General features: G+C 37.2%; 2 protein-coding genes across 4 annotated transcripts in view; one reads left to right on the top strand and one right to left on the bottom strand.

Moving 5' to 3' along the window:
- Nucleotides 1–14: 14 nt before the first annotated feature.
- immp1l (inner mitochondrial membrane peptidase subunit 1) lies at nt 15–15721 on the bottom strand. 2 transcript variants are annotated; one of them, XM_066700514.1, is made up of 6 exons: nt 15601–15721; nt 7029–7133; nt 6685–6773; nt 6283–6409; nt 355–465; nt 15–130 (listed from the first exon to the last, which is right to left on the bottom strand). In XM_066700514.1, exons 2-6 carry the CDS (start codon nt 7131–7133, stop codon nt 68–70), a joined length of 495 nt encoding a protein of 164 aa, XP_066556611.1. In that variant the 5' UTR covers nt 15601–15721; the 3' UTR covers nt 15–67. The 2 variants fall into 2 exon arrangements, with proteins under 2 accessions (XP_066556611.1, XP_066556612.1); XM_066700515.1 differs by lacking the exon at nt 15601–15721 and adding an exon at nt 9352–9553.
- A 76-nt stretch (nt 15722–15797) lies between these two features.
- elp4 (elongator acetyltransferase complex subunit 4) overlaps nt 15798–16830 on the top strand; it is a 71976-nt gene continuing 70943 nt past the window's right edge. For both annotated transcript variants that reach the window (XM_066700512.1, XM_066700511.1), the window contains exon 1: nt 15798–16006. In XM_066700512.1, the coding sequence (XP_066556609.1) occupies nt 15820–16006 (187 nt within the window). In that variant the 5' untranslated portion in view covers nt 15798–15819. The remainder of the gene's footprint in view (nt 16007–16830) is intronic.

Genomic DNA, 16830 nt, shown 5'->3' with positions numbered 1-16830 from the left:
GAAAACACACCCAGTTAAAACAAAAATGTATTTAATAAAAATTAATAAGCGTTACATCTCGAATCAGTTATCTCAAAATCCTCCCATTGGTACTTTCTTTCAGGACACCGAAGTTATGCAGAGGCCATAACTGGAATAAAGCACAAAAAAAGTCAATATAATAAATACAATTCTAAAAAACACTGAATTCAGAAACCTAAATACACACATTAATAAATACAGATATAAAATCATTACATTACTATACCTCAAAATACAATGTTGGGTTAAAAGTGACATCAACACAAGTTTTCTGTAAAATTCACTTCATTAAAAAAGGGCAAGAATCAGTATCGGCAGATGATACCGCAGTACCTTAAAGCAAACCCGTCCTCGTATGAGGGCATAAGGAACGGGGCCATAGCTCCTCGAGTCGGTGGAGTTCCTGAGGTTATCTCCCTCCAGCCACACATGGCCTTTTGGAACCTACACACATGCACAAAAAGGAAAAGAAAATCATAATCCAGAACGTTTCCCCCGCCCCCGTTTCCACGCTAAAGATGCCTTCCTAACCTTTTAGCTCTTGTTAACTTTGTTTGCATGTAAATACTGAACAGCTTTCCCGAGAACAAGAGCATGCCAGATAACGAAGTCACGTGTGGCCTCTCCACACTTGGGTCCAAAAAACCCACCGTTAATGACAACTTTTTCCTCCGTATGAAGATACAAGAGGTTAGAGCAATGGGACAGGGTCATGAATGTATTAGACTTCAAACAGGGTCATTAGGCTGTTCACTAAAATCTGCCCTCTTGTAGCAGAAACAGCATGAACAGGGCAACCACGCTCTCATCAACGTCCCGGGGTCTGCACTAAGGCTAGACCTGCCAGTAGGCCCGCAACGGACCGAACATTAATTGACTGTGACATCAATTACGAATAATCTCATCACTTTATGAGAGTAGGCTTGTCAAAGCTCTAATTAAGTCCTCAGTCCACTATATGTGCAGGCAGGATCAACAACACATTATATTGTAATAATGGCCATCACAATCGAGAAGGAGTCTATTTTTGTGTCCTGTAACTTTTAACAGCCTGGGCCTTCACACACAAGAGGAATAATATGCAGAAATCACCTCTTCTGTAAGTAGGGAAGTAATATTGCTGTGTGGGCGTTTTATTCCAAGTCTGGAATTTAAATGAAAGTCAAAGGTCAGCGTGATTACAATCCAAATGACAAACACTGATTTTCAATTTTTCTTGGCATTTAGTTTGGAAAGGCAAATCATATTTTATGTGGATATTTTCATTCCCCCCTTTGTTAATATTTCATTTTTTTTTTTTCAATCCATACATATTTAAAGGATAGAAAGACAGACTCATTAATTGGGGAAAATAAACCATTGTTAAAACATGTATAAGGAAACCTTTTGTAATTATGGACTACTGCACTTTAAAACTAATATATGTGGGCATCTACTGGAGCAGAAACAGTGTTTGACGCCTTGGTAACCTGAAACAAACCAGAGGTAAGAAGCTCGTCGATTCCTGGACTTCAGACCAAAATGACAGGCTCAGTGATGAGAGGTATTTCATCATCAAGTCATATGACAGGAGCCTCTTCACGTCAAGAATCAAGGCACTGAATATTTTAATCTGTATTTTTAAAGACTATTGAGATTAAATGGCAGAGAATCTTCTACACAGACTTCCACCAAGATATTTCACATCCCCAGAGGAATATGGTCCAAAAAATAACATTTTTTCAGTTTGCAGAGGGTTACACTTCTTGGGTAACCCAGTGGTGGGTTACAGGTCTTCGCCCATCCAGTCCAGCTGATCCCATCACCGGGAGAGGAGTACTGCTCTCTGCCGCCGTTTTACACTTTCCAAGGTGTGCCACACAAATCTGACCAACACAGACTTCTTCACTGTGCAAATGTATGAACTTAATAACCTCAAATGCACTTTTAAAATGTTTCTTCAACAGTTACACATTCTAAAGTACAGCAATCGCAGCAGATGTCTATACCAGTGAAATAAAATGGTTACAAAGTGCATGTTCGTATTGTATTGTTTTGTTTTAAGTCGTGTCAGTCGAGTTAAATGGGATTAATTCTATGGTTTATATTTCAATGGGACCTGAAACCTGATAGGCAGCTAAGCTGGTAGAGTGAACAGAGCAAGTTAAAATATGCCGACCTCTTGCAAGTTCACAGGTAGCTCAAATCTCTGAAAGACAAACCCGTGTTAGATGGAGGGGGGAAGCAGCTCTTTCTCCTATTGAATTCAAATACTTTTTTTTTTTCCCCTCCTTCCCCTTGAACTCTGACAAAACTTAATCTCACTTCTGGACAAAAGAGAAAACTCCCCCCCTCCGTTTTTCATATCCTCACTCAGGTCTTTGAAATGGCTTCCTAGTTTGGTACATGGCCACAAATGTAATTGCCTCATAGCCTGCGGGTGTTCGCTTAACAAAAGGTGGGTTTTAGAATAAACCACAGGTGTTACCTTTTCTTGATTAAAATAGAAGATGATGAAAGGCTAGCAAAAAAATGTGTGAGAGACAGAACACATTCTAATGACCTTTGTTTTTAATGTAGTGCACGGCAGCCAATTAAAGCAGGTCACAGGACCTTCATTTGGAAAATATATTTTTAATACTACATTTCCTTACATCAAAACAAAATCATCTGAATATTTGTTTCAAACGCGGGGAGCTCTAGCAGCTACCTTAGTCACACTGGGCACGGTTTCCTCGCAGGGTTGCCTATTGTTGCATCAACAGCAGTGAAACGCTCCTGCAGAAATGCCAGTGGCAGGGTGTGGATGTGCCTGCACTGGGCTAACCATCCTCCATCCTTCTGATGAAACTGTCAGTCACAGAGCCTTCGCATTGTACAGTGCATATCATAACCATAGCAAGAGAGAAAGTTTCGTTTCAGGGAACGGTGGAAAAAATAAATCCATAGGATGCGTTTTACCATAAAATCTTGCATTTCTACCACAATACTCTGCGTATTCTCCTGAGCTGTTCAGCGCTCTTGTAATTTTGCACTCTTATACAACTGCTGCTGCTGCTGCTACTTACTTATACATTATTGGAACTTCTACTGGGACTTAAGTGTATCGTTGAACTAGGATGTATACTTATTGCAATATTACTGCACTTTCGTAATGCTTACATGTTGTACTGATTGTATCACTGCACTTTTGTAATGCTTAAATTGCCCTGGATAAGGGCGTCTGCCAATAAATAAATCTTAATAATAATAAATAGAAGCATGCAACACACTCATTTTCTACACTGTGCCCTCTTTGGATTTGTTTTGTTAAAACAGACAGCACAACTCCATTATGAGTTTTATATTTGTGAGCATTTTGCAGTCATATTAATTAGCAAATGACTGGAAGTAACAGGTTTTACAGATATGGCTAGACTGAAGTTTTTTAGTTTTGCTTCTGATTGAATCTGAGCTGGCAGACTTATCTGGCAACCAGTCCAGGTTTTCTGGTTACCTGATCTCTCTACTACAAGGAGGTCTGCTCTCACCAAGCCCCTTTCCTTTCCGTTTATAACTCATCTTACAGTGCATATCAAGATTCAATTATTGAGTTAGCAGACCAAAGCACTCCTCTCCACTTTTCTGCGATGTATAGTTCATGCCCTCGGGCGCACTGGAGGATTCAGGCTTAGTAACCGTGTCATAGATAAGGTTTCTTTGTTTTGACACTCAGTTTTAGACATGCTTCCATTACATTAATACCTCAATGCTCAATTTGTTTCTCATATTATCTTGGAGTTGTTAAGAAAAATGTATTGGATTCCTCCCACATGTTAGTGGTGTGATGCAAACATCTGAATTAATACTTTTTATTTATGGTCATGTGTGCATATTTATAAGTAGCTACACTGGCCATGTAGAACATTTTCATAAAAATGTGTTATATAAAAAAAACACACAAAACTCCATTTGGATACCGTAAATAAAACCTGAAGGATCAACAATCTATTAAGGGCTAATAAAACAAATCTGTGCAGCATGCTGCCCTCAAACACTCTTCAAGATGAAACAACACCTCAAAGCACAGGGCCAGCTCTGGTTATCTGTGCACACTGAGCCTGTGTGTGTGTGCAGTGTGTGTGTGTACTTGTGCCTGTGCGACACTTATCTTTACGTTTGCCATAGAAATCCAGGATGAAAAGGCAAAGTCACCCCTGCAATGAACTCCACTTTAGCACAAGAGTAAACAGACGTCTCCTGCGCTGGCCGGGCCGGGGCATTAGCGTTGTGCCCAGATTGATTGTGGAACGAGCGTTGCTGAGAAATGGATGTGCAGCTCGGCCTTTAATCACTGTGACTGACAGGAAGCCAATTCCTTATTTACAGACCTAAGAGGTATTAAGTGACATTATCAGGCACTGTTTCTGTGTAAGTAACGCTGGGGCTTAGAGCAGCAGTGCTGTTTGATAGAGACTTTGTTTTAATCTGATCATTCTCTGAACAGAGGAGATTAAAATAACCAGAAGCTGGAACAGCTGAAAACATTGTGTACTTAAACCAAAAGCAAACGCAAATTATTTAAAAAAGGAAGCATATAAATGCATATTTAGGTTCTTGTTTTTTCCGTTTCATTTGAACTTCTTTGATCAAACTGACAACATGATCTCACTGCTGCACGATGTCGCTGAAAAAACGACGTCACAGGAGGTTCACTACAAGTACCTGCTCGTCAACTTCACCCTTTAGTTTTTACACAATCGTTCAACAGAGAAAGACACTTAATACAGACTAGTCATAAACACACATTTAAAATGAGTCTTTTCCAGTAAGACCAGCTCTTTGCTATTTATTATCATCATGTATAAACGTTATTTTAAAAGTATCTTTAAAAAAAAAAACAATAGATGTGACTAATATGAACTCTATACTAGGGCCCGACAGATATATCGGAGCACCGATATTATCGGCCGATATCGGCCTTTTACAGAAATATCTGTATCTGCACATATTCCACCAATTTATTTTCTCAAACTATTGGCTAAATATTTCTTTCAAATTTCCATAAAATCCTGTGAGACTTCAGACAAATAAATAAGTTTATTTGGTTTTACAGTCGTTATTATAATTTACCATTATGTTATCATAGTTATGGTGCTTTAGTTGGCACTGGAAGCTCTGACTCTCATGCACAGCGGCGCCGTGCACACTACTGAAACAAACACACACACACCGAGAAACACAGGGCTCATAACCAATACACGTGTTTTACTAAAACACTCATAACCAATAGAAAGTGTTTTTGAAAGCTGCGCTGCAGTTGAGTGTCCATGGTTTTGATTGTTTTCATCATGACTGAAGATTACTGTATACTATGACATAGAGGCACATTTTACTGAAAAGTTCACAATAGGAATTAAAATAAAGAAAAACAGTAAATGTTCGCTGAAGAAGCTCAGATCACAGTAAAATAAAAAAATAGTGAAAAATGCATCTCTCAGACAATGTATTTATAAAACTGAAACTATACATTATATTTATAAAACTATTTCAAATCCTACGTCGTGTTTTGGCTGTGATTTGTATTGCAATACGTTTAACATACGTATTAAATAAGTTACGCTTTCAAGGGCATTTTTAAAAACATTTTTTAAAACGCGTGCAGCTGTGCTGTGCTGCCCTGTGTGAGCGGCAGTGTTGAGCACTGAGCAGGACTGTGAACCTGAGAGAACCTGACGCCTGTAAAATGCAAATATAATCTAGACCAGCACTTAACACTATCTTATTTGCTCTAATGTATAGAACATGCATATTTTTATATTTTTCCTTTATTCTCCGTTATTGTAATTTAATACATTTTTACAATGTTTGATTTGTAGTTATTTATGATGAAAATTAATGTTAAAATTATTATGTAATAAGTAAAAATCCTGCCTTCAGTGCATATTTGACAATTTCTCACCGACAGGGAGAGATCTGAGGGATCCATGCTAGAAAATGTCTGTTTTGCATACTAAGTAAATATCGGAAGCTATATCGGTAATCGCAAAATTTAGCTTCCCAATTATCATTATCGGACCCAAAAAACCTGTATCGGTCAAGCTCTACCGTAGACCTTTATTTGTGTTCAGTGTTGGTACATGCAGCACCTGTATAAATCGATGACTTCTTAGTACCCACAGCTGATGCACATTCGTATTTAATATGTACATTCCTGAGAGGTTATTTTAACACTTACAGCCTTCCAAAATAGTGTTATGAATAATCTCAGTACAAACCGTGTATTACCAGTTCAATACTCACATAAGTATGGGTCTTAAAGACATCAGATGGGCTGCTAGTGCAGACTTTATCTCCTTCTAATCCAATTACTCTTTTACAAATATTCATCTTCGGATCAAAGGGGCTTTTGGCGATTACAATATCTCCCCTGAGGAAAATTGAAACATTGTTTATTTTAAGCAAGACAGAATGAAGCTCATGGTCATAAATAAGAATACTAAGGCATACATTTTTCCCAGTAAAATGTATTTTTTAAGTAAAATAAATAAATAGATAAATAAAATGGAAATAGATGTAAGTTGTTTTGTTGTTAAAGGCTATATGTATGCATCTTAATACAAAATATACTGATGGGAAGGGGGGGTATATAAAAGATTGCAAGTTTTACATCCAAAATTAATTCTAACAAATGGTGTAACTTACTTTTCAATTTTGTAGAAATGGCGGCTTAATCTTTCTGAAAAAACAACATCATAATTTGTGATTGTAGGCTCCATGGACGGTCCAGAGCACTGTAGGTAGGAGAACAAGCAAATTAAATATAGTGTTACAAGATAATGCCACTATAGATATGACATGATGTTAATAATGTTTTAAGAATGAGTCACAAACAGGAATTGCACAAGTTTCAGTTATAAAAGTCTCTCTATAGGAAGTTCAAAATGTAAACCATGTACAATATATACATACACACCTTTAAACTGACATGTATACATTATTATTATGGTGATCAAAAAAGGAAAACAAACAAGAAAACTGAGCCATACCGCGACAAGCTCTCCAATGTACTCAAAGGCACAGTGAGCGATGCAGCCGTACTGGATGGTGTACCCAGCAAAGCCCAAGGCCTTCCCCACCGCGCTCCGGAACATCTCAACACACAAAAAAAAACATGCGTAAACTAACATGTTGTATCTTTTCTGATAACCACTGCTGCACAGACACGCCTCACACTTTGGCTGTTCCTTCTGCACACCCTTTACAGAGTAATCTCTCCATACTTACTACCAAGAGCTTCCCGGTGAATACTTGGCATTTGGTCCACAGTATATTTAGGGGCTTGCAAGCTGTACTTTCAACACCAACACCACTATGTGATGTTTCCTGATTGTACTGTATTGTACTGTTTCACAGATTCATAGAGCAACGTATGCAAGCTCACTATGTTTATGTATATCAAGCTTCACTTTATACAATACAATAAAAGATATCAGAGAAGGTGTGATCAAGAGAATTCGTAAAAGGCAATATGGCCGCCAACCATCTTCTCTTGAAGAGATCTGAAAACAGGTCGTGAGGCAATAATATGCACTAAATGTAATATGATTTCTACATGTGGTTCTGGAGCCGTTTCTTGTACAAATTCCAAGTGTATACAAATCAACAATATGGCTGCCTAACCATGTGACCAAGCTGTGAAAGCTATACATGTGTTTTACTGAAGCAACTTGCATTGAACCAAAATTTCAGTGGGCCATATGGTTGTGGAGAAGAAGTCGCTGGAAGTTCATCCAGCATAATTTGCGATCAATTGACTTGTCATTATCAGGCCTTAAAATAGATCATAAGTAGATAATATACAGTATGTATACAGCAAATGCATATTGAGACTAGTGTAGAGGAATGCCACCAAACCAATCCACTTAATTTGAACAAATCTAAATTTAGGTCATAAGAGAAGCTTTTGCATGAAATGATTTATAGCACAAGAGGTTTTCATAAATGCACATTACACAATATAGCGGCCATACCGTGACCATGTAAATTCTTTTCAATAAGCAAAATATACTATCATTGCTTACAAGTGTGGCACGTTTAATGACTTTTGGAGCTCCATTGTAGGCTTTGGAAGTTCTGGCAGAATAATATAAATAAGAACATACAATCATCATCATCATCATAAAAATAGATGACCAACACCTTCAGTGCTAGGCCATCTCAGAATTCAGAGTCATAAACCTTAAGGAATGCACACCAAAGCAGTCCCTGCAAACCAGGTCAGCATTTTAATTTTGAGACCAGTTATTTCACCCACGGCTCATCAAGACCTCTGTAGAACACTGCCCTCTTGATCAATTAAATCCCAAAAATCTATTTTTAGGATGACATCACTAGAAACTAGAAAGTGCCCTGGACTCAAATAATCTACAGCTTCTATATCCAATTATTTTATCCAATTCACGTCCTGCTTGTTTTCAACACTTAAATGATCACATTAAGGTGAGAATTCCATTTATAAACACGATGTACATCATCAATTCAGCGCATAAGACATTTTAGTGACTTGTCTACCATAATTCCTAGTGCAACAGTCAGGGGAAAAAAGGAAACAGGATTTTTTTCCCTTCTTCTCCTCATGAGCACTTTCCTACTGTTCTGAAGAAAGGACTTTATTTTGTGAGTTTTGTCAGGTTCGTGTGAGTAGGAGTATGAATGTATTTATACATTTACGAAATGTGACCCATCTTTCTAACAAGGTTAAATGCAATTTTAGCAAAAGATCTCACGACTAAAAAATGACCATAAAAGGAAATAGACTGACAAAATATCATCCCGCCAATTCGTACAATTATAACAATGAACGATTTTGGTCTCCTCTTATTTTAAACCAAAATGGCCCAACTGCTGTTAAAAAGGAGAAAGAAAAGGATGTTTATTCTAGGAGAGTATAAACTGATGCTCAAAGGAAGTGCCGTAACACCATCATAATGAAAAAAGAATGGGAAGCAGCACTACGCAACCGTTTGTTTGTCAGTCATTTCATAATGAATTCCGCACTTTCTTCACATCATTTCTGTTGATAGCATTAATCACGGCAAGCAGTGCGGAAATCACTTTGAGCTTTATGAATGACATCCCAGAGATGGGAAAGGATTAGTCCTCAGTCGCTGCCAGTTATAGCGCCAGGTGGCTTTTTCTGCAGCGAAGGTGTTACCGATAATCCCATTACGCCGGTACTAAATCTCACAGACATCAAAATTATCGCCGAAGCTCCTTTCATCCCATCTCTTTCCAAATGACTGGAAGTCGCTTCACCTGAAAGAAGTCAAATCTGCAGGCAGCTGCTGTTTTAGCAGTCAGTCGACTCACCGAGAATGCCAATCTTGATCCAATTTCGCCGTGCTGGTGGCCCCTTATTCCCCGTCCAATAATACATCTGTTAGAAAATCCTACAGCTACAAATCAAGTTTAATCCTAGCAAGGACCTCATGTTGATCTTGTCTTCCAAACATGCAGCAGGTTTCTCCGTCTATCTCCGACGGCCTCTTGGGACTGCCCTTAAATCCCAGATCTGCTTAGAAGAATAGGGTAGGGATCACAAAACATGACCCCAGAACCTTGATATGACTATATTCCGACCCTTGGGCATTCATTGTAGGTGAAGATTAGAACTTTGCATAATAAGATTACACGGCAAGTGAATGATATCAAGGGACAATCCATATGCAGCCGCCTGGTTTTCTATAGACAGTCTGAGCTTCATAATATGCAACACAGAAGGAAAAGAGCTTGCCCTTTCTGCTAGAAATAAAATGGATTCGTATAAATTAGCTGGCCATTCCCAGCCCCAGAAATCTCTGATTAGATCTCTATTACTGACAGCCTTTATGTAGTTAGAACAAATGCGATCTGCTCTATAATTCTCCGGCTCAGTTACGGGGGCAGTCCATAATTGAAATGCACATGATATTATAGCTGGAAATTAACACCTTGTCTTTCTTAATCCTGGATTACAAACGATTGTGTACATAGTAAAACAAAGAAATTAATGTAGAAATCTTGCTTAGCTTAACCATCTGTGACCTGTGCAGTCAAAGGCAATTCATTCCCAAATCCCTGGACTCAGACAATGAACGGATGGGTTCAGTGAGTGGAGTGAATGATACTGTCAAACAAACAGAGAAGTTCAAATCATGGCTGTGTACATTGCACATTAACTCATAATATCATTATTAAAAAGTGAAGATGTAAGAATTAAGCATTTTTGTATTTTAAAAAGTACTCTAAATGTGATGAGGAAGTACTGAAAAAATACTTGACTGTGTATGTGCATATTTATATATACAGCTCCAAGACCACTCCAAGTTCAGAAATCAATGTTAAGTGGTCTCTTATTTTTTCCCCGAGCTGTATGAATATATATATTATATATACACACACACACACACACACAAACACATCTTATCAATGTCTCTAGCATAGAAAATTAGTTTCTTGTCCTTGTTACACTTCCACCAAGTGCCACTATGCAAACTCTTGAATAAAGGTTGTAAGAAAAGAGATGAGCACAAGGCTAGACTGCATTCAATGCATCTGCTCTTGGAAATACCACAAATAGCTGGTGACAGGAAAGGCAGGCAGGTGGAATTTCCTTTGCAATCACAATGCCTCAGATAATACTCCTCCTGTATTGTCATTTGTCCAGCAGGAATGCAGCCTGTCAGAAAGGCCTACATTGACATTACCAACATAACCAATTTTTTTCTCTGAATCTGCAATAACTTTCTCTCTCTCTCTCTCTCTCTGACAGCTTGTGCCTTGATGTGCTGATCTGACGACTTTGGGATCCATAGTGGAGTGTGGGAAACAAATCTGTTACTGTGCTTCCTGGTGGATCAGTATGCCCAATATCCTGGTATTGGCCATATTTGGTACTGTATCAGTAAAGAGAACAGTCCTTGCCATCCTAAGGATTGTACAGATCAACATGAGACACTTGACTTGAGAGTAGATGTTTTAAAATATTAATTAGTCTGTCAAATAGTTGTAATTCTTATTTTCTTCAGGTTGTCAGCAACAGTTTAAACAAACTTAAATGTCAAGATCTTTTTTAAACGTTTTTCCGAAGTCAGCACAAGAACATGACAGCTACAGATTGCAATTTAAACGAATGAATTAGATTTCATTACAAACATCAGATGTAGACAAATGCAAGGTAGCCTTTGTTGTGTCACTCACACTTATGTTTTAAGAAATACATGTACACCACTACAATCAATACACAATGTGTTACGCAGAATTTTGAGAAGTTTTCAGAACCGCCCAGTATTGGTAACTGAAATACAATGTTATGCGGTTTGCACATGTGTCGCGAGGGAAATCAGACATGGCAGACACTTCCGATTTGGCCCCTGAATGTACTGGTGACTCACTTCTCTTCAGGCCTTTTCATTTAAACTTGGGAATGTGACCTCACGTCTACGAGTTTAGGAGCCATTTTGCAGAGTTGCTTGTGGGCTATGACTGGATAATGTGCCGCACTGGAAATTTAATTAATTTACATGTTAGCCCATGGGTATCATTATTTCAGGCTGCAGTCTATATTGAGAGAGAGAGAGAAGAGAAGAGAGAGAAAAAGAGATATAGGCTGGATACATACACTGGATTGAGCACAGTAAAGAAGAGTAAAGGAAGTAGGGAGACTTAACATATGCAATGCGATTTTACATTTCCTCATAAATCAAAGTCACATTAAGCCTGCTGATAAATCCACGTCTCTGTTAATGATTATTATGCAAAGAGGATAATAATACAATTAATGTATCATGCGACTGTTGATGTGATGGTATCCTTATCGTAATATCATAAACTATAATCTTTAAAAGTAATTTGATGAAGAAAACCTGTCCCTACAAAACTGAAAACATTAGGATACGTATGATTCAAAAGCTTTCCTAACTTTAATCTTATTGTACCATTAAAAGTGATAATGTGCAATGAAAACAAAACAGTTTTTTGTATTATTTTGTTTTAGAAAAACATAACTGGGGGTAGAGACACAAAAAAACATTAGTCATGCAAACATTATTCTGTCACTGTTTTACATTATGGCTCTTAAAGAGAGCAGAGAGATTAGGGTAGAGATAAGTGTCTTCAGCTGATACCTATTTGAATCCAATCCATCCCAAGACATTTGAATCCATAAGAAAAAAAAAGAAAAAAAAAATCAGTGTTAAATATTCCAGGTCTATTTGACCACAAAAGCAGACTAAATGAAAACGACATTTCAAAAGCCTGCAAGAACCTCGCGCTCATTAAAATGATAAATTAGAAAAACATGGAAGGAGAAGTCGAGGCTGCTGTGTAGCTAAGCAGATTACAAGAAACCCCTTTGCTAAATATGATAATAGGCCACAGCAATCCCAGATGGGAATCTGAAATAAAAGACCATCACTGTAGTGTGGGGAATTTCCTTCTGATCCTTGGTTTCTACAGAGCAGAAGGTGGCCAAATAAGATGCTGATTATTCTTTTTATACTATTCACTTTACTTAATATGGGATGAAAGTGTTGCCTGCCTCGAAGGAATCGACAAGGTTTGGCTAAATTATCAGTGTAATAATTAAACCTCTCAAATCAGTTTGCGATACCCGGTTTATCTAAGAGACATGCTACGAGCCATGAATTATGCAGCAAGCCTCCGTCTCAGTAACTCCAACAGCTTTTAAATGACAAGGCTCAGACCCCGCACTGCCACAACCCCTCACAGTTACAGTGGACACTCTCACTGCACCCAGTGATACAAATACATTTAAATAACATGCTGTCTTAACTCTCTAAAATGGTATAGGCACGTTGTTTTTCCAAGCGGTGTGTATTTTAGGGAAATATTTGGATGACGTATCTGGATTTTAACAGGGCCTATGCACAGAGTCTGCAGGCTGGATGGCTGAGATGTAATATACTTCACACACTACTTTGAACCTAGTGGACAAAGTTCTACAAGATCACACCGTTTCTCTGAAATGATCATCCCAATATTTCACAAATGAGTGTGTACTTGGATTTGTCAGCCTCTACTTTGAAAACATAAAAACAAATATTAACTAAATGTTTTAATTGGCTACTGTGCAAAATTCATGAAAAATAAACAGATTGAAATGTTTTTAAATACACAAACCCTTCAGTCAAAAAAAAGTATTTTCTTTATAAAGAAACGTGCCCCTAGATTTCTACACGTACACTAGACTATTACTTTCCTTTCAATACTAACTAAATAAACTCAAACTATGTGTTGATGGTATCTCATTTCCCTTCAGGCTGCCATTATATTCATACATAGGAGATTTCATGTGCAGAGCAGAATTAGTCCAAAGAAACCCAAACAACCTACAACCTATTCAGGAAAACTGTTGACATGTTATGACTATAAGTTTTATACAGTACAATCAGATATCAATCATTAAAACTGACATCATAAGAAATATACATTATCACATAATGCACTCATTGATGGATTGAACTGAGAATTATTTTTTAAATAATAAATGATGCCTAAGTGTGTAAAGTGTATTTCAATGGAATTATTTTCTTAATTATCACAAAACAAATACTCTCTATTTTTATACTTAATACATCATTGTTAGAAGCATACAAATATTTCATTTTCTGAAAGGAACATTCCGATTCGTATTGTTTTCCTATTCCACGCTGCCAACACTACTGTAACTATTAAATGTCCAGTTGTCATAATATAAAAAAATCAACTACTGTGTCAAAAATATTTTTATGATTCCATTTCAAAATGTACTACTAAGGTGCATTAATATTAAAATTACATATTACTTTCCAAAGACTTTTAAAATTTGTAATTTGAATAATCAAATAAACCAGCCATTGTTTGGGTTTTGACTGTTGTGTTCATTGTGAACTAATTTTAAACTTTCAGTTTCAATCCCAATCATCTGATGCATAAGTGTCAGTGAAATATACAATCCTTACGAATCAGATTTATACAATTACACATGATAATTATTTGTGTAACTTATCCTGTTTAGCTAGAGTAAGAACAACTCCTTAATAGTTTTTTTCTATAGATCAGTGAAGAAAAAACTCAGTATTTCCTTTTGTGTTATGTATCCTCAATTTCCTGGATTAGACATGCTCTCAGGTTGCCTGTTATGAGCTCCAAAACATACTGACTCAGACTCATCCTATTGTTGCATGAGAAGACCTGGGTAAAAATGAAGTCATCTTCTTTGCAATCATTATGTAGGCTCCCGCTGTGTAGTGCTTATGAGCATCTCAAGAAGAAAAGTACCTTGTTTCAGCTCCCAGCATGGCTTCAGCAGGGAGCCTGGTCACATGACTGTAGGCATTCCTAGTCAGGTGACTAGAAGCTAATCTGATTTGGTAACTATAAAACTTTAATCGTCACATTCAAATGCCATCACATTCCAACCATGATGGGCAAAGAAGCTTTGCAGTATAATGGCAGATGCCAGTAAGAAGATTAGGGACATGAATACAACTGATGACAATGCATTTATTTTAAACAAATTACCCATCACAAAACACAGAAACTTATGTAGGCTATCTGGTTACCAAGCAAGGAGGAACTTAAAAACGACTTACAATAACAGAACAAAAAAAATAGGATGTAGGCTATACTTATTGTTTGAGATCTTCATGATTTTGCTTGAAGACTTGTATTTACTGTTCCCAAAATAAATACATGTATTTACATATGGTTTCACTTCCAAGAAAATTAGACCTTTCATTACACAGGATGTTCCAGTAATTAAAAAAGAAAAGAGAAAAGACATACATAAATAAGTGTTTTCCAGTACAGTCCAAAACAAAGACAGGCTCACTGAAGACAGTGTATGGCAAATGAGTGGCAACTAATAAATGGGATCTTCAATAATACAAAATGAAGTATAACACCTCCTCCCTATAGTAGGATACACCCCCTGTACTACTGCATTATAGGTTTTGTCAATACACGATTAATACATGTGTCCATAACAATACATGAAAGCTACGGTTACACCTGGTATTACTTTAGTGCCTTGTTATTGTTTTTAATGACTGCCATCTATTAAAAAAAAAAAAAAAGATATGAGTTGCATTGTATATTTTTATACTCACTGCTTTAATAGTAGTGTAAGAGTAAGTCCCTGGCATGAGAGAAGTAATTGTGGGAGTACTGGATAATGGTTTGATTTGTACTTTTACGGTTAAATGAAAGATTGATGGTGAAATAACGTTTATTTCACGCTTAACAGGGTCCAGACAGTAGATGAGGAACAACTGAAAAGGAACTCGTACAGGGAAAATGAAAAATGTAATTGTATCCTCATGTCTGCAGTAAAGACTGGCTTACCGGGAAAACATGACTCCTTATTGTAACTCATGTGTGTTTCTACAAGGCGTATCATCGTTCAGTCAGATGCTGCATTCAGATGGGTTTGTATACTTATTATACATATCAGATCCAAGTACATTTTATACCGGCATCGCTAAAATGTACCTTTGGTGCATCTATGGTCAGTTTAAACTGACGGTGCATATTGCTTTACGTCATTTGATGTATTGAAAAATAAGTCTAAAGACTCACCTTATGATCTTCACCTTATTTAAACTAATACTGTCAATTATCTTAAAAATATTCGGCATTGACAAGCCACTTTCCTGACACTGATATTTGCTTAGCAATGCTTGGACTGCAGGTCTTCTCAATAAGCGCGTCTACGATTGGCTGGTATTTCAACAAGCTGACTTTCTATTGGACAGTCGCGTTCCTGGACATTTGGTGTATGTCAACATTGCGATTAACATGGCGGCCCCCTGTAGGAGCATGAGCGGCGCCGGGACAGACCCAGACTTCAGCGCCACACGCAGTACAACTAGTTTTCACAAGAAATCCCGCAGCAAATTCGTCTCTATCCCTGGAACAAGACCCTCCGTGCAGAACGGACAGCTTATTGTTTCCACCGGGGTGACGTCTCTTGATTATGTGATAGGTTAGTGCGGATAGTGCAAGATCAAATCTCAAGTGTCTCGTCTGTGTGTTTATTGGTTTTTTTTTTTTTGGTTTAAAATCATTGCCACATTTGTTAGAAACATTTTTTACTGTAACACCCACTGAAAACTGAGTCATTCTGCAACGCTGATATTGTAACTGTTATTCTTTTCTGCATACAGTAACCTAAAGCACACTGTATAGCGTTTTCCAATTCCTTCTTCGCATTCAGTCAGTCAAGTTCAAAATGAATAAACAGCCAATATAAATATTGCCACTTCTATGGAGCTGTCAAGCAGTGAAAAGCTTGGAATATAATATTGTATACACTGCTTGTTTACACACAGAAATCTATATGAAAAGTAATATAATGGAGAGAGATTCCAGTCATTGCCTGACTAGTACATACTGATAAATACGAAATGAAGGTATATGCAAATTAATCAAATCTGAAAGTGCATTTTATTTCACATGCAAGGATTTTAATGCACACGACAAAGTCCTTCGATTTCAATTAGCTAAGGATTTTATCAATTGTTTATGAAAAGCAGTGTATATAATATAATATTGCAAGCTTCTCTCTGCTTGACAGCTGCATACAAGTGGCAATAATTATACTGTCTGTTTATTCATCTTATCAAATTAATGTCAGTATTTATAATGTAATATTCACAGATAAAATAAACAAAGGACCCATTATACATTTTCATCAAAAGACCATTGAACTTGACTGACTGAATGCAAAAAAGACACATTAATTGGTATGTATATATACAATTGATTTCCAGAATGTTCCCTTCCTATTAACTTCAATGTATTTATTTT

This window comes from Amia ocellicauda, chromosome 4, assembly GCF_036373705.1.
Source record: "Amia ocellicauda isolate fAmiCal2 chromosome 4, fAmiCal2.hap1, whole genome shotgun sequence".
Classification (NCBI taxonomy): Eukaryota; Metazoa; Chordata; class Actinopteri; order Amiiformes; family Amiidae; genus Amia; species Amia ocellicauda.
The sequence above is the reverse complement of the archived record's forward strand: the minus strand, read 5'-3'. Positions and strand labels throughout refer to the sequence as shown.